The sequence below is a fragment of the Gavialis gangeticus genome, unplaced genomic scaffold, assembly GCF_001723915.1.
Source record: "Gavialis gangeticus isolate Ggan-Ray unplaced genomic scaffold, GavGan_comp1, whole genome shotgun sequence".
NCBI lineage: Eukaryota > Metazoa > Chordata > Crocodylia > Gavialidae > Gavialis > Gavialis gangeticus.
In genome coordinates this window covers 16,399,137-16,423,440 of record NW_017729032.1, presented here as the reverse complement: position 1 = coordinate 16,423,440, position 24,304 = coordinate 16,399,137, and the positions used below count along the sequence as shown (strand labels likewise).

The 24,304-nt window shown below is 42.6% G+C and overlaps 2 protein-coding genes across 10 annotated transcripts in view; one reads left to right on the top strand and one right to left on the bottom strand.

The window, feature by feature from the left end:
• CHORDC1 (cysteine and histidine rich domain containing 1) overlaps window positions 1-1,999 on the top strand; it is a 31,454-nt gene extending 29,455 nt beyond the window's left edge. Inside the window, exons 10-11 of the mRNA XM_019524109.1 lie at window positions 174-236; window positions 1,262-1,999. Coding sequence (XP_019379654.1) covers window positions 174-236; window positions 1,262-1,411 — 213 coding nt within the window. The 3' untranslated portion in view covers window positions 1,412-1,999. The remainder of the gene's footprint in view (window positions 1-173; window positions 237-1,261) is intronic.
• Window positions 1-24,304, bottom strand: part of LOC109302532 (N-acetylated-alpha-linked acidic dipeptidase 2-like) — a 107,795-nt gene that overhangs the window by 23,650 nt on the left and 59,841 nt on the right. For 6 of the 9 annotated variants that reach the window (XM_019524100.1, XM_019524103.1, XM_019524107.1 and 3 more), the window contains 3 exons: window positions 21,131-21,212; window positions 20,378-20,470; window positions 17,575-18,310 (listed from right to left, as the gene is read on the bottom strand). In XM_019524100.1, coding sequence (XP_019379645.1) covers window positions 18,121-18,310; window positions 20,378-20,470; window positions 21,131-21,212 — 365 coding nt within the window. In that variant the 3' untranslated portion in view covers window positions 17,575-18,120. Of the gene's footprint in view, window positions 1-6,703; window positions 7,369-8,342; window positions 9,235-17,574; window positions 18,311-20,377; window positions 20,471-21,130; window positions 21,213-24,304 lie in introns of those variants that run through there. The other 3 variants (XM_019524108.1, XM_019524102.1, XM_019524101.1) reach the window with 3 other exon arrangements.

Sequence of the window (24,304 nt, the reverse complement as noted above, 5' to 3'; positions counted from 1 at the left end):
ATTTGGTCCTGCAATTGGGATGGTTTAGGGTTGTGACCCATGTGGTTGAGTGAAATTCTGTTGACTTCACTTACGTAGAGTCAGGGTCCTAATTATTAAATACTTTATTTTAGACCATTGTGAGCTATTGTGTGGTAGCTGAATAATGTCAATCTCTTTTTTTCCCCATTTAGTTAAATATACACATTATATTTGAAGGGGATAAAGAATTTCATCACAGTGTAAAACTATGGGGGGTAAGTATAATTATTCAGTTTTTCATTAAAATAGACGAGCTACTCTTATTATGAAAGTAAAAATGTTCTTTTTATTCATATCGTCATTACACCTTGGGTTTATCAAGTGCCTAAGTCCTGTGTGACTTCTAAGCTTAATCATAATCAATATTGTAGAAAATGTTGAAGGCCAGACTTTGAAATACAATTCCATGCGCTTGCCATGTGCTTAGCTTAATATATATGCATTTGCATGTGTGTGCAAATCTCAGTCTTGAATTGAAAGTAGAGAAGGGGCTGATAGCAGCCCAACTTTCTCCAGAATCCAGAGGAGATCCAAGGTTTTGAACCAGAGGGGATCTCAGCCTTGAACCTCTATTTCTGATTAGCTCTGATTTTGCAGTAATTGGGTGATTGAGGTTTTTGTAAGTTGTGAATTTGAAATTTTCTTTCTTACAATTTAGATTTTAAAAATGCTACATGCTATATTTACTCAAATCCAAGACAATTTTTTTTCCTCTGTTTTAATGTGGGTTGCGGAGAGTGACAGCCCCTCATCCTGGATTATTAATGTGGGTTGGGGAGAGTGACAGCCCCTCATCCTGGATTAGACTACAAGGTGGGGAGGCAGGTTACTGTTGTAACCTGGGTCTGACTCTTCCCAGACTGCAGGGAGGACAAAGGGGCTGCTTACCTCTTCCCCAGGTACACCCCACCATTGCTGCTTTTCCTGCTGCAGCCAGCGGTGGGTGGGAAATGAATTTAAAATGACCCTCTAATAACTATATTCTATACTTGGACAATTTTTTTAATACTTTTATAAATGTTCCATATGGAGAATCTAATTGTTGGGGGTTCATCTCAAATTCAAACTCACTTTTGCTATGGATAAACACGGTAGTTTTGGATGGAGCAGTCCATGTTCTGTTTTGGATTGGCAGATATAAACCTTTTAATGTTCAGAAAACTGCCATAATGTGTCAAGTTGGTAGTGCTTGTTAAACATCTCTGGTGTTGTCAGTTGAAATATTTCTCTTCTGTTCCAGGTAATTGATGTGAAGAGGAGTTACGTAAACATGACCGCTACAAAGATTGAGCTCACTATGAGGAAAGCGGAGCCCCTGTCATGGGCAAGCCTTGAACTACCAGTGCCTAACAAACAGCAGCAACAAAAAAAAGATACAGATCAAAAATGAACTCCTAAAGAGAGAAAATTATTTTCTATCACAACATGGTGACTTGCTACTGTAATGTGATATTCATCTTTTTTTATTTTTAAAGTTTTTCTTTTACAATAGATTGTGGATTTCAAATCAGGGTCAACATTTGTCTTTACATACTGTAATATGGTTGTCTCTCTCATCCCATACTTCTTGGGGCTTGTCTACATAGCAAAGTTCATGCCCAGTAAATTAGGGTGGGAAATTGAACAGTAATAACTGTTTTGTCAGAGTAGTCTTAAAGACATCTGCTCCACATGAAGGGTGTCCTTGCATGAAGCTAGTACAGACCAGCTATTGTGCTTCAGGTTCTATGCCCTTACCTTAGGCTGCATACACGCATTTAAATCATCCAGGACAACTCTCCCAGGTTTATTTTCCTGAGACAAAAACTGACCTGTACAGAAGTTGTAACAAAGAAGCAAAGAGCCTGCTGGCCAGGCAAGGAATCCTAGAGCGTGCAGCTCAGAGCTTTGCAGGCTTTTTAATTGAATGTAGGCAGGGAGTGTCAGGGAAGGTATTGCCAGGGTCTGTGCCACGCACAGAGTTTTTCAGCCTTCCTCACCCCAGTGGGCAGGGAGTATGCTTGCATATTTCCTGGCACCCAAGTGCTGCAGTATGATTCAGACAAGGTACAAGCCAGGAGCAGAACACTTTTTTCCAGCCTGAAGTGTTTAGGGGGTACATTCAGCTCTCTGCTTGGCTGAGGCTGATGCATGTTCTCCCTCCCTCTGTGGGAGGAGGAGGGAGAAGCAGAAAAGCACACTGGCTACCTGTACAGAAGTTCTGTCTCCTGAGAGAGATTCTCTGGGGAGCTGCTTCACTCAGGTTGTTCCCAAGTTATTTTTCTCCCAGTGTGGTCTCTTTTACACTGGGAGAAAAATTATGAACTTCTGTGCACTCGTGTTTTCTCGTGACAGAGCAGGGGATCTCCCTGGAGAAACTGAGCATCTGTCCAAACCCTAATGTCTAGTAAAATCTGCCTTTCCACCTAGTAAATGTGAGCCAACTTCCTCTTGTAAAGAGAGCCCTCAGTCCACACTGGATTATCATTTCAGGTACACTGGATCTATTAGAGTAACTGATGCACTAGATTCAGTACTGTTTGTTATAAATTTTACAGCAAAAAGAATACAAATTTGTGGAATGATTACCATGTCTCCAGTAGTCTGTAATAATAATTTTTAAAAAAAGGATAAACAGTAATAAATATGAAAGAATGAGTGTTTTACCTGGAACATTTGTTTAGTAAAATCTGCCCTTTTGTCTGGTAAAATGACTTAATCAAACTAAAGACACTTTATCTTTCACTTGCGTAAACGTGTAATCGTTGGTATTCTAAAAGGCTTGGGTAGTCGCAGATTCTATCACTGCCTTGTCAGAGCCTGCTCAGAGAGGTTTATGTCGCTTAAAAATATCAGATCCTGAATGCAGAAGCAGATTTACCAAAAAATTCTAGTGAATTGGGAACCAAGGAAGCTCATGGCAGTCTATGAGCTTTCCTATCTGTCTACCACACTGGTATCTGAAATGTTATGTCTTAAAAAGGAGGGGGGGATGAGGAGTTTAGCAGTTAAATAACTGGCCTAACTGCTCTGAAAAGCCACAATCTAATCTATTGCAGACTCAACCCAACAATATACTTTACGTAAGTGATTTTTGCAAAGTGTGGGGCATACGCTTTAGCTGCTGTACAAGCATGTATAAAACTGTTACTCCACTTTAGAGAGGGTAAATATTAGTAGAGGGAGAGCATAGTCCATGTTATCTGTTAGCTGACCTATAGAGGGAAGATTTGTGGTTCCATACTGTGTGCCTAATTTTAGTTATTGTGTATGGTCTTGCAAGTGTTAAATTCACTGAAGAGTCTTAAACTAAACAATCCTTACAATTTTATATGTTTCATATAAACATTTTATTGGGCCTCCTCATTGAAAACTTCTTAAGGATGGTAGTTTAAATGCACATTTATTTTTTTGGAAGTATTAGAAGAAATAATATATTCAAATTTCTGTTTTTGGTTTCCTACAGAGGTAGAGACCTGCTGCTGTGAATAAATCTGATTTTGCAGCAGTTCATCCAGTAGTATTCCTGCCCCTGCTTGAAGCTGTATCTCAGAGTTTGGGGAGAAATATTTTTCTCACATATAACTTGCCTTCATATATAGTACACACCTTTTTTGTGAAGGAGAACGTGAAAGAAGAAAAAAATATTTTCCAATAAGTGGCAGCAGCTAGGGAGACAAGCTTACTGCCAGCCCTGAATGCCAGGTGGAGCTCATGGACTGACCTGGTATGCTGGTTCTGGGTCCTTGCACCAGGCAACCAGCCCCAGAGCTAGTTCACTGTCCCAAACTAACCCCATGAGCTGGTTTGATCTGATACATGAATGGGGAGGTGTGCTACCACACTCCCCCCTTCCACCCACACACGCACACATCTAGAGATTTGGCAGTGTAAATGCCACTGGTGCCAGAGCTGCTATGATTGACACTTCCACCTCTCTCCCCACACTGCTACCAAATTTGTGGCCTAATGGGGATCCTTTTTCCTTGCATATAAAGTGCACCCCAATTTTCCCCAGCTGGTTTTAAGAGAAAAAGTGTAGGTTATAGGTGAGAAAACTTGGTATTCAAGTGATGTAGAATGTGTAAGTATTCAAATGGTACACCATGCATAAAATCTGTTAAAGCTTACAGGATAAAAAGTATAACCCCACACATTCGTCTTACAAGCCTAGTTTTGTGCAGGGAGATAATCCAGTGGAAGTGTCCTGCAGGGATACTGTAAATTATGGTATCTTCATACTCAGTTTTTTTTGTTTTTTGTTTTTTTTTACACTGCCAGACCTGGAAAGCAAAAAATAGAAATTTTGGAGGGGCAAGGGGGCAGACATGAGCATCAGAGCATGTAGTACACTTCTGTATGGATATAGGAAGTGGTCTTAAGTTTAAGAACAAGCATTTAATGATCCTGTAGAGCTTTTAGCATATGGGGTCTTTTTGGTTTTGTAACTGATACAGACTTGAACGTAGGATTTTTGTGTCTTCGTGCAGTGGCATACACAATGATTTAAAGTTAAGCCGTGGTAGTAAATAAAACACGTAGTTTGCCTTGAGATTTGAGGCTGAGCAAGTTAGCTGATCATCTTCCATTGAGCAAATCTTGGTGCTACTATACAGCTATAATTAAGGGTATGGAAGATGCCTTAAAGTAGGGTCCAAGCTTTCAAAAGCATATTCACAAAAAGGGACCTGCATGCTTACGATAGTACCACAACACTGGACTTAAAAGAGCATTACTGGTTTGTGGAAACAATATCCGCTATTTGGTTAAGGATCTGAGGCTAGCAGCTGTTACTTCATGTAGTGCTGATAGCGGTTGTTACAAGACACAAGCAGAACCCTGAAATTCAATATTCAGGGTTCTCACTGAGTGCTCATTCCTGTAAATAAACTTGGTTTTGGCAGATAACATGAATTTATATACAAATTTGTAAATATAATCTGAACATAGTGCTGGTGTTTGAATTTTGAACAGAACCCTGCTGGGCCGACTAAAGCCTTTTTTGTTCACTTTTAGTATGGTGAGTTTTTGTATATCATGTAAAATGCAACGTAGGGAGCATTTTCAGCCTAGTGGCAAGAGTCAAGGAAACCACAAATGATGAGCATGCTGAACGCTAATTTTAGTGATACTTAAATGAGCAGAATTCCCAGTGATTTTGTAGCTTCAACATTTGTGCCTGAGCTATTGCTATCATTATCTTGTGTTTAAATTGCATTCTGAAATATACTTTAAATAAGTTGGTGGCAAATAAGCAAAGCTTTTGCAGATATTTTGACCTTCCTTTTTGTATTGTTTGGCATGTAATTCAGTCTTTGAAACACAGCTCTTGACCTTTTTCCTTTATCTCACGTATTCATGCCTTCAGTAGATCAAAGATGCATTGAAGCTTGGTGATGGCAAAATTCGAAATGTCCCCATAAGCGACAGTAAGACCTTTGTATTTTAGATGCTTAAGGTCAAACGTATACCTCATCCAAGTGAAATAACTAGACCGTTTTATGTATAAAATAGTTCCATGCTGGCCACACTATCCTATGGATAAATAGGCTAGCTTTTCATTTAGTGTAACTTGATGCGTCTGACTGCCATGGAATTATTCTAATTTGTAATAGCTGAAAATATAGGAGTGGAGTCTTCCAGATATTTGTGTAAAACCCAGCGACCAACTCTGAGCTACCACTTGCAGGTCAATACTGAGAATGCTTAGAGCAGATTGTGCTGTGGTCTAAAAACTATATGTGGGCTGGAGAAATAACTAGATCTTAAGGTAGCTGCTGGTGACTGAGGTTTCTCATCAGAACTTAATGTTTTTAATATAATTGATTTCTCTTATCAGCAAATAGGAAGAGAAGGTAAAGTGAGGTTATCATTACTAAACCAAAGTATTCAAAGATACTTCTGAAAGCTGTACTTGAGGGGGAAAAAATGATACTTATTTAAAAAAAAAAAAAAAAGTAAAGAAACATATTTTTTATCTAAAAGTAGGCTTTCTATTCTCTAATACTGTTGTAATTAAAATGTAAATAACTGCACTTGGTCTAAACCAACCAAAATGACCAGCTCTCTACCCTGTATTTTCAGTCATTGTACTGTTCATAACAGGATGATAAGGCTATTGCAGTCCGGAAACCTAGTTATATTTTTATAATTCACAGAACTTAAAAAGTATACTGTATATGTTGTTTATTATGTCAGACTTGACTATCCAGTTCCTTGCAGAGTTGTTCACTTTACAGTCCCGTGGTGTAAAAAATGACTGTAGTAGAGCTTACAAATTGGCAAAGAGGGATTTTGGATTTTCTGTCTGTAAGCCTGTTTTTCCTGACTAATGCATATGACTTCTGTAGCGTCTCAGTTCCTGAACTGTTGATTATTCTCAAGGTCGGTCTGATTTTTTAGCACTAAGCCATTCAATTATCATAATTTACCTTAATGTTCTACAGAATAATCCACGTAATTTAACAAAACATTTCAATCCATTGAGTCTCCTTTTAGAACTCTTACATTATCAAGTCACCATTTCTAGCAGTTTAGTTCTGTTGTACCAAATTGCTTTTGCCTTGAAAAGGCATTTCAATATTCTGTGTAATGATGCAGTTTGCTTGTATTCTTAAACATGGCATGAGTGTTGATAAGTACTGTAGTGTTTGATAAATGCATTGAGGTTTTTTGAGGTTTGCTCATTATTTTGGCTTTTGCATTTTTTTGTTTGCTTGGTTTGTTTGTTTTTTTCCCTGTGACTCCTATAAATTTTGCTATGCATTCAGGAAAGCAACTTTTACATGAATGACTTATTCTAGGTGTCTGGAACACTGTTTTATAGTGGTATTTCCCCTCTCCTCTGGAGTTTCTCTACAGTTCCTTCGGGTTTTTAATGTTTTCTTTTGCATGAGTGTCTGCTTTACATTCATGTAACTTTTGTTTACACAAAACATCGTCATCTTGACTTTTTTTCTAGCTATTCAATAAATTCTTATTAACAGGGGTTTCACTCGTCTATTTTTGTCTACTTCTGTGTTGGGAAAGAACTTCTTTTTGGTTTTTCTGTACAATAGTACACTGTAGCATTTGTCAGGCACTTGGAAGTGCTTTTCCTACAATTTGACTGGAGTGTGTAAAGACTGGTCCCTTGACTGTTTTTAGCAGTGCTTCAGATTTTAAAGAAGTGACCAAACTAAGCACTTATTTTCCCCAGAATAGAGGCCTGCCACTCGTTTGTCCAGATAGACATCTCAGATTATTCTTGACTCAGGAAAAGTGGTCTAGAAAGTCCAGCTTGGACTTGTCCTTTGGAGTTGGGAAGGAAGGTGTTCTGACTCTTTCCAAGAATTTCAGAAGTAGCTCTTTCCTTTCTTCTGTCAAGAGCTTAGACAGGAGAGGAATAAGAAGGTGCAGCTTTCAGAACCCACAGCACTGCTGAGAGAGGAGAGTCAGTGGTGCGGTCTGGTTTTCAGGGAAGGGAGAGGTGAAGTAGACTTTGCTTTACAGAGCTTAGAGGCGTTCTAACTCAAAAGTACATAAGCAAGTAGACTATTATATGGTATAGTAGCTGGCTGCTTTCAATACAAGGAATGCAGTTTGGGTTGTGCCTCTGCTTGCATCTAAATCACTTTCAGTACCTGCCCAACTGCACCCAGTGTCGATACCAGTTGTTAGCATGAACGAGGCTTAAGAATGGCAGGACTCCATGATACTGTCAGTCCCTTTGGGAGTTTATACACATGCTGTGGGAGAGGGGGAGGGGTGCTTTAATTAGAGCCGCTCTAATTTAAAGCTTTCAGAGCATCATGTGTATCAACATCCCCATGCTGAAAAATGGCAGTGGGGGCGCTTTAACTGACGCTCGTCAAATGCACTTTAGTTAAAGCACCCCCGGCATGATTTTTGAGCATGGAGACACTGAGACGCATGACACGAGTCTGCTGAAGCATGGTAATTGCTATGATCCAGCAAACACGTAATTATAGCTTGTCAGAACAGCCTTGCTATGTATATCGGCACATTCTGATCCTAAAAGGCAAGATACTGGAAATGTAGGTTTCATGCATCCTGGAATTTATGAAGCTATGGTTTGTTGCTTTGCATGATGTTTACATGCATCTTTCCCGTGCAGAGCTACCAGAATATGGTAGGAGGCCTGCTGCCTGGGAAGAAAGTCTCTTAAGATAGTCATATTGCAAGTAGAAAAAGTTAGTCACTGTCCACTGAATAGCTTTTCAAATATGTTGGGTATCAAGTGGTTAAATAGTCATATGGCAGCTAATGGTCACTTAATCTAATAAATACATTAGACAGAATTAGGGTGGGTGGGGTTTATATAAACATTGCTGAGATATTCATGGAATTAACATTTTAATATGAACTGTTCCTGCTAACTTAATGTGACCTGCTTCCATGCATTATTTTGAGTTGAAATTGTAGTCATTTAAGAAAAAAATTGAGGTTTTCTGTGCTCAATTTTCTGATGATCTTGTGTAGAGCTATGTTGGTCTAAGAGAGGTTATTTAAAAGCAATCAAATTTTATTGTGATAGACATTTTAAAACACATTCTTAGAAATTTCCTATGAAATCTGCTTATACTTACTCTGATTAAAACATTCAAGGTCCCCACTAATAAAAATTATAGTAAAAATGTTAGTTTCAGAACCCTTTAAAGTGTAATTCCATAAATTGAGATGTCTTCACTCCCATTCTGAACTGGAACTTCAAACTGTTTATTGATTGAAGTAAAACACCATTCATTTGTAGGGGGAGAAGAGAATAATAAAATACAGTGTCAAATAACTTTTTAACCTTACAGGCAGTGCTTTTCAAACAGAAAGATAAAACCTATTAACTGATAAAAGTGGCCAAATCAAAGTTAATGCGAGAGTATTGGTGGTTTGAATGATAAATAGTGGTAATGATAAGCAGTATTGGTGGTATAATGATAAGTAGTGTTAATACAGGAGTAACAGTCCCAGATAAAACCATCCCAAAGTTCTGTTCAGTTTTCTGTTGCTAGATTCTGTAAAACTCCAGCCAAATAACACGAGACGGCCAAAATTCTTCTGTATGTAGATGTGTATCGCTGCCACATCTTAGTGAGTGCAAGCACGCTTTAACAAAACAATGCTACACTTACTGCATAGGTCCGTGGAGGCCTGAGGTAGTCCATGCATGTGAAAGAGCTAGGAAGAGACCTCTCTTGTTTCTGATGAGTGGGATTTCCATTACTAATTTTCTGCATTTGGAATTGAAACAAGAACAAAACAGAAACATCCTTTGAAACAAACATCCAAAACAAAGGCACAGCAGCCCAAATTATTTTTGTTTCATATTAAAATGTATTGCTGTCATAAAATGCAGAAAGTTATTCCAGAACAGAAAAGAGAAATGTTCTCTTCTAAAAAAAATATTAACAGGGATTTTTTTAAGCTACGAGAATGCTAAATTTGTCTGCAAATTTGTTGAAATTGCAGTTTTCGTGTGAAATGTTTTGGAGATATTAGGTCAGGTACCCCCAGCACCTCTGGGGTGGCTTGTAAGCGCAGAGTAAATCAAGTTGTAAAATGGAGCATATACATAGCAGCCAGGACTTGCTAAGACCATTCTGAATATAACTTGACTGGGAGCACAAAGTGATGGTTCCTGTTATGAACCTGTGGCCCTGCAGTGTTCTTTCTTTGGGAAAGGTTAGTAATGAATGAGATGACAAATCAGTCTGTGAGGGCAGAGCTAAGGTTGTAGGAGAGAATTAGTGTCCACTTCATTAATACAAACTATTAAAAAATCATTTTTATGGTTTGTACTTTGTAATACCTCTAACTTTCTCATAGGTGGCCACAAAATGCAGCGATCAAATCCTTAGTGTATTTTAAAATGCCTCAAGCTGGGTGGTAAAACTGAGAGTAGCTTGCTTGCTTGCTTCTTGTGGTGCTATTGTCTGCCTGTAGCAAATGATAGTTCTTGCCCCACACAGCATACGGTCCAAACTGTGCTGCAGCATGTGGATGAGGTAAAGAAGCAAGCTAAGGTGGGGTTGAGAAGTAGAAGACCTGGTAGCAGATAAATACAAGTGAGTGCACACAATTCTTAGCTATCAGCAGTCGCAGCTCTCTGTCGACCTAATCCAGCGGTTTTCACCCAGATGCTGCAACACCCTGACACATTCAGATCCTTTTAAGGGTGCCACAGGGTGATGGCCCAGCTACTCAAAGCCTGTCAGTAACATACAGAACAAAGTGTGAAATATATCTTTCTTGCACATGTTGTTCCAAACAAGCAGTACTTTCTTATTTACGCACAAGTGGTGGAGTTAGGATGCAGGTCTGAGAAGCCAGAGACCTGTATTCTGTTCCATGCTGTGCCCTGGTGTCCCTGTCATATCAACTCTGTTCCCTTTATGCTACAGTTTCCTCATTTGTAAAGGAAAGTTGAAGATACCTGATCTCCTTTCTTGAATCACAGGTGAAAAATGTTTTATCAGGAATGGGGAATTCTGTAGGATGATCCTTAAAGTGTTGCACAAATGTGAAGATGGAGATAGAATAAGGAGAGCCTTGAAGGAAAGAATGGGTAGATGTGGGCAATAGGGTTGGTTCCAAGTATACGATGCAGAGAGAAAGCAAAGGTGAATGTACGAGAGGAAGATGACAGATTTGGGTGAGAGTTGGATTTCAGACTCTTCTCATTTTGGTACTAGCTACTGGTATTCATTCTCTAACATCCTGCTACTCCTGGGTCAGATAAGGGGTGTTATCAGTCTCTCCTGTCCAACAGCCATGGCCCAGATTTCATTCTAAAAATATGGCCAGTTCAGGGATGACATCAACAGTAGCATAAGTAACACATCAGTCGGTAACTCAATAAGGAGGAAAGAGAAGCCTTTTATGTAACTCTTATAAACTCTGCTTTATCTGACACCTTCTTGAGGGATGCTTTTCCCATGACTTCCTTGTTCAGAAGTACCTTGCACCTGTGAAACTGCATACATTTGATACTAGCCTGCTTTGAACCAGTCCCCAGCCCCAAAGTAAATCAAACAGTGCAGATAAGTATGGAGAAGAATTCATTAAGGCTACCATAAAACAAGCTGCCAACTTTGTCTAGAAAATGGATCCACTTCAATGCATTCCCGTGCTCTCAGGTAGTGGGACACTACTTCTGCAGTCTAGAATCGTCATTAGAACAATTCTGCCAACCCCGTCATCCTTTGAACTAGAAGACACATAAGCAACTGCCCGCCTCCACAGGATGTAACAGGCAGTATCAAGTTTATAGGCAATTTATGTCATTTCCCTATCCCCCTACTCTTTTCCTTTCCCTACAACCCATGCTCACACAGGTACTAATAAATACTGTAAGGCCAGACACATTTTGGGAGGGGACAATAGTTTATTCTTCAAAAAATGCATTTTAGTTGACTGAAACAAGGCATACACTTGACTTTAAAATGATGAATAGATTTAGCTACATACATCGTGATGTTCTGTATAAAAAATGCTGTTTTGATGCATCTGAAATGAATCTTTCAGATTGCCAGTGTAGATTCATGAGGGGACTTTAGGCAACCTCCACAAAAATACTGGGTATGCTGAGGAGTGTTGGTTGTAGCGGTGTTGGTCTAAGGACACAGGCAGGCAAGGTTCTTCAGGTAAATCTGATCTCTTATTAGACCAACTAAATAGTTGGAAAAATTCATCTTTGTAAGCTTTCGGGTACAAGCACCCTTTGCTCCCTCTGCCTGAAGAAGGGTGTACTCAAAAGCTTGCAAAGAAGAATTTTTCCAACTATTTGAGTTGGTCTAAAAAAAGATATCAGATTTACCCAAAGATCCTTGTCTGCCTATGTCTGTAGGACCCCAGAGCTACAGACTTAATCTCGTGTTTTTGCTCTGTGTAAATAAATAGCCATTCCACTTCGTATACTGAAATATTATCAAACAGACCTATTTGATGATGCCTTCAAGTAGCTAGGACAGTTCCCCCAGAGCCTGATTCATAATCCCTGCTCTAAACAAGGCAAGAGAAGTCCAAGCCGTCTACACCTTGGGCGAATATTCGAACAACCATAGAGCTATAAGGCAGGTTACCAGCACCATTGCCTTGTTTTTTCCAAATGGTGCTTAAGTCATCCTGTGAATCTAAACCTTTAAAAAAAACCCAAACCTGAACTCCTTATTCAAGTTGGTTGCTACTTTGTTCAATCCAAAAAACTGTTCTTTTAATTTGTTAAAAACTGAAACCTTCGAAGTGTGACTCAAATTGCTTCAGTCAAGTTAAAAATATGAGCTAAAATGTAGGCACTGTGCATAAGTTGCGAAGGGGTGTGTAAGCAATAGCACGTTGTCCATGTATACAGAGAGCCTGAAACCTCCCAGAACAGTTTTTACAAACTACATGTAGCTAGAGCCACAGCAGTTCCGCCCCCTTTGAATGGCACACTGCAATAATACTGGTATGCACCAGCATGGGCTACTGGTGCCTCCTGAGTCTGGGGAAGCACCTGCAGAAACTGCTGGTGGCGTCAGGGATGGGGCTAGTGAGCACCTGCAGAAGCTGTCAGAGACGGTAACAGCCCTGTTAAGGGGTGTATCCCCCCCCACCCCCGTGCTCTCCTACCAGTTGCCTATTTGCACTGGTTTGAACAGGAAATTGTGGAATGAAAAGTTGTCCACATACTGACTTGTGTTAAGTAGGGTTTAAACGGAGACTATGGATTTCCATTACTGGGGATTCTTATCCCATTACTTGGATTATCTTTTGTGAACCCTTTGTTCAGATGAGTGCTTTTCTTGCTTGCTGCTCCCTGCTCTTTCTCACTGCCTTCCCTTCCTACTTTTTGCATTCAAATCACTCACTCCACTTCAGACACTGCTTTGTGCTTGTTCTTTCACAGCATCTGACAAAGCAAGCCTGAGTTCACAGAAGCTTATTCTCTAAATGTATTTTAGTCTAGAAGGCATGTACCTACCCTGCCTCCAGGCAGTAGCAATTGCCTTGGATGTTCCAAGTCCAAGGGAGGAAATGTTGCCTAAGGCACCAGCAATGTTTTGGAAGCAGAGGGCAGAAATTACCCAGCTCAGCCTGAGGTGAGCCAGGCCTTCTGATTCACCTGCTACCCTGCTTCTCTCCACCACCCAACAGTGAAGTCTTCCTGATTCCCCACCCTCTCCTCCACTGAAACCCCACAGAAGCCTTGACATCGTGGGCTGGATAGAATAGCTCTATGGGCTGGATCCAGCCTATGAGTCATAGGTTGTCAACCTCTGACCTAAGGCACTGAGGAAAATCCCTATTCTGAATACAAAAGCAGTAAAGATCTGTTCAGTGTATGGGATTCTACAAGAATATAAACGGATATCCATAAAGCATTTGTTTGCTTTTTTTTTAAATATAGTTAAGTAGTATCATCCTATTTCTCTGCTTTACCACAAGGAAGTTGAGAGAGAGAGAAATGCATTTAGAGTATTTGATTTGCCTTTTTGTCTGCTGAATCCTAAAATTGCTGCTCCCCTCCATGGATGGAAGATGAGCAAAGCAACAGACATCAGATTTGCTTGCTGTTATACAGCAATTTCTTCCTACATCTGAATTAAACACAAGAGCACCAGAAAGGAGCTTTCCCTTTAGCATTTGCAGGTGGAGAAAAAAGAGGAGGTGTAACTTCACAGAGCTTTAATCTGTGCTGAAAACCCCCCGCTGCGTTTGTTCAGTTCAGTGCAGTTGTTGGATACGCCCTTCCCTTTCTCCCTCTACCATTGCCCTCCCACCACAAACCAAGATATTTTTGCCATTGTGACCTACTGCAATTTATGGTTAAGAGAAAATATGTGATGTGTTTTACGTGGGAAGGAAGCCAGGTATTTTTAGCTGATGTAATCAGGATGGAATGTAATTTAGTAAAATCTTGGCAATTGTGTAAGTCACAAAAGTAGATAAGTGGCCTCATGGGCTCTTGAATGAGCCCACTTAAAAACATAAACAAAGTAAGACTCACATTTAAATAAATGCACTCTGTTTTGTTGACATAACATTAATGGGAAATTTACTTCAGCTTCAAGTCTTACTGGTAACATTAGAAGATGTAGCTTCACCCTAAAAAACTGAAAGAGAAATGCTGAGTTCCATCCCTTCTGCTCCTCGTTGTAATTAGTACCACTCCATTCAGGGAAAAGACTTTCCACCTGTCTCATCAAATGTCAGCTGATGGCTGACAGCACTGTATAAAATAGCTTTCTGACTTAACAGGGAAAACCAAAAGGTCAAAGAGTTGATAGAAGAATGGCAGTAAGATGTTAAAAACAGAGCAGGTGGCTCAGCACAGGAAGGACTTGGATTCTCTGTTAAGCATATGCAGAGGTGGTTTGCTGTGTTGGTCTTAAGTCAGGCAGAGGGTAGGGCAGTGGCACCTCCAGCAGATATTACATTTGTTGCACACTTAACACATTAATTACGCAATAAATTTTAACATGCCACATGTGCAAGCAATTAATCACATGATAAAATGGCAAACCAGCCACAAAGATGTTGCTTGTTAGATGCAGAACATCTTTGTGGCTGGTTTTCTTGCACTTCAGTTAAACTGGGGGATGAATATATGCTCTGCCCTCCCCCACTCCCTCCAAAGAAGCTTACAGACTGCTCCATACCTGCAATGGCAGCAGTTCTTTAAAATGCTGAGCATGTAGGAAGCCCAGGATTGGGGAGCCTCTCCTCAAAGCCAGGCTCCCTGTATGCTGGCAAGTTTATAAAAGGGGCTGAGTAGCCCAGCACTGGGCAGTCTGTCCCTGATGCCAGGGTATGTGGTTTGCCTTTGAAGATCTGGGCATGGAAGGAGCCCAGGATCAGGGAGCTGCTCCCCAATTCCAGACTTCTCATTCATTGGCAAATTTAAAGGGTGCACTGGACAGCCTGGCATCAGGGAACTGTTTCCTCAGACCCCATCAGACATGCACTGGGCTCTGAGGAATTTTATTGCAGATCCCAAATATTGCACATCCTGCCGTGCTGGATCTTGAATGTCTGGCATGTCAGGGCATGCAGTGTGAGGGATCTAGGATAAAATTCCTCAGATCCCATTGCATGATTACATTAACATCTGCCAGGGGCCTTGATAGAGACTAACTGACTCTAAGAAGCATGAGCTTCTATAAGCAACTGCCTATTTCATCAGATGCTAGGAATAGCATGGCAAAAAGAAAAATGTATATAGGAAGGACAGGTACAAGAGAAGGCGACATTAAGAGAGGTAATCAGTGGGATTGTATTAACCTTAGTCTCAACACAGACTATGGATTCTTATCCCATGACCTAGATTACCTGTTTATTTTGGTGTCCTTCCAGGTGTTAACCAACTTACCTTTTACTAGGCTTAAGAGAAAAGAGCTAAGTTTTTAAAAGAGAAAAAACAGTAGGTGTCCCTCTTCCACTGTTTTTCAATAGAAATTATATATGCAACATTCAGTTTGAAGTGTTTCAACTTTTTTTCCCCCATAAGAATAGCTTAGACTTCATTTAATTATTACAAAAGGCAAGAGCAGGGGTTGGCAACCTTTTACAGGCTGATGTTTGTCACCCAGCCCTGAACTCCTCCCCTTTATCCCAATCAGCAGATGCTGCAAAGAGAATAAATAGAAAAAGGCAGGACCAGCACCCCAGGGATGCCTCTTTTTAGAAACTAAGCTAAACATAGCAGGCAATAGGACCCTGGGGAAACCACCTCTGCTGCTGCGGCTAGAGCATACTGCCAATTCCGTGAGCTGCCACAGGCCAAATCCAGTCTCCTCCAGGGTGACCACCTTTTTAAAAGGTAAAGGCAGGGCACATGCCCACCTCCACCTCTGGCATGGACAGAGCAGAGCAGAACCAAGCAGGGTGGGGATGGATGCAGACTGTGGGCTCAGGGCTCCTCACCCTGACCCCCTTCCCTTGGGAGCCCACTCCATGGCACCCCCACCCCTGCTGCTGCCAGGTGGGAAGGGACACATTGCCATGGTGGTGCAGGGCTCTGGGGGGAGGGCAGCAGGGCAGGTAGCTCTAAGCCTGTAGCGGGCACCCTGCATCTGCCCCATGCACGAACCGGGGGGGGGCACATGCCCCCAAGTGGTACTCACAGTGGTGGAGACCTGCCCCCCACCCATGCCCCTCAGCCCTGGGATGAGCCGCCCATGGCTCTGTCCTGCTCCATGCACCGCCCTGGCTGGACAATGCCCCAGCCCCTGCCCCACTCCCTCCCTCCCTGTGGGGGCCTTGAGTTGCCCCTCCCCCCACTCCCCTCTTCACCCATAGACTTACCTGCAGGGAGCTCCTCTCCACGCTGCCTGGCTGTATTCTAGGCTATGTGCATGTATGCGGGTACGCATGTGCACGTGGTGCGCCCTCCATCCCTCTCCCAGCAGCCCTTTGCCGGGTGGAACGCTGCCAGCCTTGAAGGGGGAAATCTGCCATTTCTCAAGATCCCTGCACAATGCTCCGAATCCAGGACAAATGCTGTCCTGGAGTCATGCAGCCTGGGACCAGGACTTGAGGTTCCCATTCCAGGTCTATCCCACCTAATTAGGAACAAGTGGTCACCCTTATCCCTTCATGGGGTGGATCTAGCCCACAACCATAGGATGCTGACCACTGGGCTAGAAACATTTGGACTGTATTTGGAAGTGGCTGACCACAATGGCTGCGTCCACACAAGCAGGGGTGTATGCTTGCAGCAGCACAAATAGTAGCAGCACAAATTTGTGGTGCTACTTTGTGCTGCAGTGCATGCCCCTTCTTGTCTGGTTTGCGGTGGGACATATCCCGCTGCTCCATGTCTTGCAGGGGGGACTGGCTGGGGCACAGATGCCTCAGTGCAGGGCAGCTGGCAGGAAGCCCCCATGCTGAGGCACCCTGCACCCCAGCCAGCTGAGGGGTGGCATACAGGGACAGAGGAGCAGGCAGCCCAGAGCCGCCTGCTTCCCCGTCTCAAGGCACGCTGTGCCCCAGGCAGTCAGGGAGCAGCTGACTGGGGTGCAGAGTGCCACAAGCCAGGTTCTGCAGCACTTCCCCTTCTGCCCCCTTCTCCTTGTGCTGCTCCCTGGCTGGCTGGGCCACAGGGTGCCTCTGCAGTGCATGGTGGGCATACGGGCTGGCTGGGCATAGGGGCTTCGTAGTGCATGGTGATGAGTGAGTAGGCAGTTCTGAGCTGCTTGCTTCCCTGTCTTCACTTTTGTCCCAGCACATTGCACTTTGGCATGCTTTGCACTGCCTTTGGTTTTGGTATTTATTTTTTACTACCAGAAAAATTTCAGTAGCAAATTTTGCCCCAGGGTTGCAAATTAGCAGCACAGGGCACGGTTAATGTGCAATATGTGTGGTTTGTGGTGCCACAAACCACGTGTGCCTTCACATCTGGATCCAGCCAATGACACCAGTCCAGAAGAAGAAAATTAAGACTCCCACTTAACAACCTGCCTTGGCAATAAAAGCTCCACGCTGAACACTGCACCTAGGGCTCTGGAGATAAGTTACTTTTGACTTCCTGGCCAAACCAAAAAGAAAAATAAGGTATTGCTTTAGATCAACCAAAACATTTCCAGGAAACAAACTATCTAAGGTTGTTGTGAGTGGGCTTTTCTTCTCTTTTTTTAGTTCAATTTGGACACATTTCAAAACCGCAATTTTCATTCTGAAACACCAAATGCTGACTTTTCTTAACCAAAAGTCTTCAAAAATTGTAAATAATTTCATTTGACTGGAATATGCATTTTCACATGCATAAACTAAGTAAAAAAAGCCTCCAAACATTCAGATAGTATTTTCACCCTGCTCTGAACAGACAGCTTGCTATGAACTCTCCCTCTCATCAGTCTGTCTATGCTATAACTTCTGCCTAGTACAATTTGCAGATGTGGCCAATGGCAAACCATGAGTTCCAGTTTTTTGAGTGAAGATGCAGCCTGAGGGTTTGAAAGCGCCAGGTCTTGCAGTTGCAGAGCAGCAGCGATATTTCCAAACACATAAGTTCTTTACCACCCTCTGCCATGTCCTGGATTACAAGCCTAGTACATTATACATAGAAGCTTTTGTCATGGTAGTATGCTCATTGCAGTGACTTTTGGAGCTAGCCACATGGATGAGCCCAGTGATGCCATCTTCTTATGCTACTTCCTTCAGAGTCCCTGCTGCAGCCTGCACAGTGAAGGCTGCAATAGAAATCTGTCTCTTCACATGTTCCCAGGTTTTCTGCAGATCCACTTTGTTTCCGATATCAAACAGGGCATCATAGATCCCTGGAAAGGACTCCCCAACATACTTGTTGTGGCTGCTTGGAGCAAAGATAACATGTCTGTGGGGAAAGAGAAAGAGAATCTCAGGCATACAAAAATGAAAGCTGTTGTAAAAAACATGACTCCTCTCTGCCAGGGGATTTATAAAGCTGCCTACCATGCAAAGCAAGTGAAAATTCAATGGAGAGCCAGAACTCACTGAATCTATAAATGAAAGATACAAGGAACTGTGTTTAAAGGGAACTCATGCATGCTTGGTCTAGTTTCCCTCCCAGATCATATAACGAGAAGCAAAGCCCACTAGGAAAGAGAGCACAAAATAAAAGACTGTTTTCTCTCAGCGAAAGAGTGACTGTGTGATCAGGGGTGAAGCGAAATTCTTCCCCGGGGAAACTGAAGAAACCAACAGTTGCCCGGAAGCCAGAGGCAGACCTCTGTGTTGAGCTAGCATCCTTTTGGCTTGCATTACAGTTCCTTTAGCCGGCCTTTAAAGTTAACACATCTAAATTAGGCCATGTTAGCATAAATGAGGCATGGGGAAGTCATGTAAAATGAAGTGAGTCATTAGCATGAAAAACTTCTTGAAAAAGACCAGTTTTAAGACATCAAATCTTGATGAAAAGTTCAGGTCAGAACATTTTATCTGCCCAATGGGATTGCGCAAAAGTGTCCCCAGCTGCATTTCTCAAAGATTCCCTTAAGTAGTGTTGTACGTGGTTGCCCCCAGCTCCCATTAGCTGGTAGGGACTGCCTAAGGCTTGAGCCCCATGTGGTCCCTGACAGCTGATAGGGACAGCACGGGGGGCTCAAGCCTCAGGTCTATCCTGATCTTCTGTCAGTGGGCAGAAACCTCCCCCCCACCCCCAGGATGGGAATCCTGGGCCAGTCCCCACCAGCTGATGGGAGATTGGGGTGGTCCTGGGGCTCAAACCCCAGAGCCATGACACTCAGCTGACTGTCAGCTAGCAGGGACTCTCCCTCACTCTGGAGTGATCCCTGCCAGCCAACTACAGATTGGGTCTGCCCCAGGACTTGAGCCAATCTTTGGCTAATCAGCTGGACTTTGGCCATTCTGGGGACAATAGGGGGGCTTGAATGGATGGCCCCATGGTTCCCCAGAGCCAGCGAATGATCAGCTGATTGTCAGGCACCCAACCGGGATGGTGATATTGGGCTCCCCTTGCACTGGCAATAAGGGTAATCGGGATCTGATGCTACATCCCATAATTGCACCACCTGCCGTACATGTGTGGCATGGCAGGAAGCATGATTATTGGGATCATGCACCAGATCCTATCATGCCTTTAACTGCACATCTGCCAGGGTTATTAGTTTCAGGAGAGGGATAAAAAGTGCTCCAAGACGTGTTCCTCAGGCATCCTTTGCCAAGGTTCCTGTCCACAGCCATAATGATGATTCAGCGCCTCCTGAAACTTAGTCTCCAGATTTTGGTAAGATCTCCCTGCCAGGCTGGCCACCTATTAGCAATTCTTAGGATTTTAAGGTGTAGAGATTCCAAGAGTGCTTATTTCTGCTTGGATCATAAAAGTATGTTGAGATACATATTGTGTTCTTCGTTATTTGTTAGCAATATTCATATTTGGTGAATTCTGCCAGTTTGTTTCTGCTTTCACTCCATTGAATGATTCTCTTTGCATAAGAACGGGACACTCAAAAAACCCCTCAGACCCCCAAATCTACTTTAGGGGTCAGCACCGAAACCCAGAACAATCCTGTGACGACTTTGTACAAAGAAAATAAGGCTAAAACCCTGTGCTAAAAAACACTCTGGTAAGCAACTTGATGAGTTTGGTTAAAAACTACCAGGGAAAACTGAGGGAGAAAGCAAAGTCCAAGGATTCTGCCCTTTTCTTGGGCTTGAGCTAATTTTTAAATTTCAGATCGAGACACAACCCATAACAGAGTTCATCATGAGGCCTGGTTGGCAATGGATTAACTTTCATGTCACACCAGCCATCAGTACCTGGTCCACACCAGGGTAACTAATGATCCTCAGAGCGAACCAAAATCCGAGAGCTTCGAGGCATCCCACCATCACTAGCCGTCTCCAGCGCACATCCACTTATCTAGCCTTGCAACAGGGTTATTCTATTTCAGTAACTTACCTGTAAAATGTCCTGCCTGGTAAGCCAAGAGGATCAATGAAAGCTCTTTCCACAAACATCAGCTGATCATTCATACTTCGCACTGCAAGTGGGCTATAAGCAACAAAGACAGTCATTTCATACAGAAGCAATGCTTGACTCTGTTAAGTACTGGCTGTTCATGGGACTATAGATTCCTCCCAATGCACCTTATTAGGTTAACCAGTATTATTATCTCCGTCTTCGAAATGGGGAAAGTGACACATGGGACTTAAACCTTCCATTCAAGCAGGAAACAAAACTTACTGATGTCTCTCTCTGCAAAGCATAATGCATCCGTCTCAAGCACCATGCGTCAGAGGTACTAATCCAATAGCAAACCTTACCATGTGACCCACATTAGGTTGAGGGGACCTTTCATTACATAAAGCAAAATAAGAAAACCCCTTCTTCAGAAAAAAAGGAAACATTCTTTATTAAAACTCCTATTGAAGACAGTATAATTTTTGTCATAGCTGAGTGCTTTTTACATTTTAAAAATATTCATTTATCTAAGCGTTTACTAACACTGATATCACAAAAGGTCTCCAGCTGTCGCTGCTCATCAATGAGTGTTCACAAGAAACAAAGAAGATGCCAAGGCTAGAGTCCTGGAGCCCTCTCTCTGGCACAGCTTATTCATTTCAAAAGGGAGTTTTCTTTGATTAAGGCCAGGAGGGCTTGGCCCTAAGCAAACCATGGATATTATTTTGTCAAGACATATTTTTAACTTACTTTTTCAAGTCAACCTGCTCCAGCCTTCTGTGGAAGTCAGCAGCAGCCTCTGTGAAATTCTTCACAGCAGAAAAGAGAGGTTCTAGAAATAGAAAGAGCTCGTTCTTATACAGCAGCCTCCCACAGAGAGTCTGAAACAATAAATGTTTTGCTTAATAGTGATCATTAGTGATTTAAAAAAAGATAAAGTGTTTCCTGGCCCAAGATTCGCAGCTTCCCTACTGCTTTGTTCTGACTCATTAAGGTTTTCAGTATCCTCTCATAATCTGAAAAGTGTGTTTTGACCATGCTAACAGCGCTGAGGAAAAGTGGCCAGTAAAAATCCTACAGAAAGACATTAAAAATATTTCATTTATATATATGTGCTAAAAATTATTCCTGGGGAGCCTCCTACCAAAAGGACAGCAGGTTGGAGAAGGCTGGGGATTTTAGCTTTAGATCAAATACTGAGTTTACATGAAGAAGAGTGATGTCCACCAGCCTGTGCAAGAACTGAAGGGCTTCCCTCTTGGTAGGTCTTGTCCACATGTCCAGATTTAGGACATGTCTACCCTGCACTCATGGGACTCAAATTGAGCCATGTGGCTCAGAAGATCTTAGTTGGTGCAAAAATGTCTCTGTCAGGCATCTCCTACCAGTCCTTTACAGAGAAACACAGGATCCTATGGCATAAGACCAAGTCAGAAGTCCAGTTCCCTGATGTAACTAGGTCCTATAATCTTTTTCACAACTTATCAAATTTCATCTTAAAACTGGTCAGGTTCCTGGCTCCTAGAATTCATACTGTTTCAGAATCACGCTCTGCTGATCATTAGAAATCATTCTAATTTCCATCTTAAGTTTATTTATAGCCACTTACTTATTCCTTTCTACTTTAGCTTAGTTCACTCTCTACTTTCCCCAATGTTTACCCTTCAAGTGTGTTTAGAGAACCAAGTTCTCAGCCTGTTAGATAAGTTGGTCTTTGGCTGCATTTGTGTAGCTCCCTCTGGATGGGAATTGTATATGCATCCAAGGACAGAGTTCAGCCCTTGTTAACATCACAGGCGTATTGTATCAACAGATTATGTTTCACATGCATTAGAAGAAGATTTAAGATGAAAAAGAAAGGTCATTTGAACATACAGGAGTGCATTTGTCACTGGAAATCCATATATGCTATTTTTTTTTATCATGGACGATGTGGGATGAGGTGTTTTTGGTAATCCCTGCAATCATGTGATTATGTAAAGTATCTTTTCCTCAGTGTCGCAGAGCAAGGTATGAAGTGTATACCCTATTTATAAGTGTTTTGGAACACCACAAAACAAAAATACCCCACCCATTCCTATATTTATAAAGCCAACCCCCTGACTTCATGGAGCCAGACTTTCAATTTTTGCACCTTTGGCATTGGCAAATATTTTAAGCTTGTTAGACTGCTGTTTTACCCCTAGGATTCTGTGTTATGGATAATAAAAGGGAACACTTCATGTCATTACAGATGCACTGCACCCCCTCTGAACAATCTCAGAAATAAGGTACAATTAGTCTTCCTTTTTTCCCCATTTATATTACCCCCTTTTCTACTTTCTTGTTCCTTCCTCTCATGTACCCTCTAGAAGATTGCTATGATTCCAGCTACTTTGGTATAAGAGTAACAATAAAGCAAAAGTGTAATATTAGAAGCTGATTTGGCTGCCAATTCAGAGAGCTACACAAATGATTAGAGGACTGGAAAAACATGGCCACAAGCGACAGCTTCAAGATGTCCTATGTATTTAGTTTATTAAAGGAGATTAAGAGATAATTTGGTCACATCTGTAAGTATCTGCATATAGGGAGGTAATCCCAACATGGATCAAAGGGAACAGGAGGGCACACAAGCCCCCATGGCTCACCAAAAGCCTGGAATGTCTCCTAGCAAAAAGGGAGGTTCACACCCAGTGGCAGGGAGGGGGGCCATTGCCAGAGAGGACTATACTGCAGTTGCTCGGGGCTGCAGGGGGGCAGTCAGGAAGGCCAAGGCAGAGATGGAACTGGGACTAGCTTCCCGGATCAAGGACAACAACAAGTCCTTTTTTAAATACATAGGGGGTAAAAAGAAGGTTCCGGTTAATGTGGGGTCCCTGCAGGACATGTTAGGAAATTTGGTCGTTACACCAGATGACAAAGCCAACATATTTAATGATTTCTTTGCCTCCACTTTCCTAAGCAGGGACCAGAACAGTTACACCCCTCTGGGCCCCCCTCAGACTCCACAGGAGGTGCACCGAGGCCAAGGGTTAGTGAGGAACTAGTTAGAGAACTTCTGGAGGGACTGGACGTATTCAAGTCAGCCGGTCCAGACTATCTCCACCCCAGAGTACTGAGGGAATTGGCTGAGGTCATTACGAGACCCCTGGCATGGCTTTATGAGTACTCGTGGTGCTCTGGTGTGGTGCCAGAGGACTGGAAGAGGGCCAACGTGCTTCCCATCTTCAAAAAGGGGAAGGAGGAGGACCCGGGAAACTATAGGCCAGTTAGTCTTACCTCAATCCTGGGCAAACTTTTTGAGAAAATTATTCTGGTGCATGTCCATGAGGGGCCAGCAGGGGAGATTATGCTTAGGGGCAATCAACACGGGTTCATTAGAGGCAGGTCCTGTCAGACCAACCTGGTGGCCTTCTATGACCAGATCACCAAATCCTTAGATGCAGGGGTAGCAGTGGACATAGTCTTTCTGGACTTTTGGAAGGCCTTCAACACTGACTCTCATCCTGTTCTCATTAAGAAACTGGGGGACTGTGGTGTCGACACCCACACAGTCAATTGGGTCGCCAACTGGCTGGAGGGCCGCACCCAGAGAATGGTGGTGGACGGGGTGTTTTTGACCTGGGGAGATGTGGGCAGTGAAAAGACAGTCTTTTATTTTGGGCTCTCTTTCCCCCGTGGCTCGGTCCTCGGGCCCGCGCTGTTCAACATCTTCATCAATGACTTGGACAAGGGGGTAAAAAGCACCCTGTTCAAATTTGCTTATGACATTAAGATGTGGGGGGATGTGGGCACACTAGAAGGAAGGAATAGGCTACAATTGGACCTAGACAGGTTACAGGGGTGGGCGGAGGAGAACAGGATGGGATTCAACACCGACAAGTGCAAGGTGATGCACCTGGGGAGGAAGAACCGGCACCATACCTACAGGCTGGGGAACTC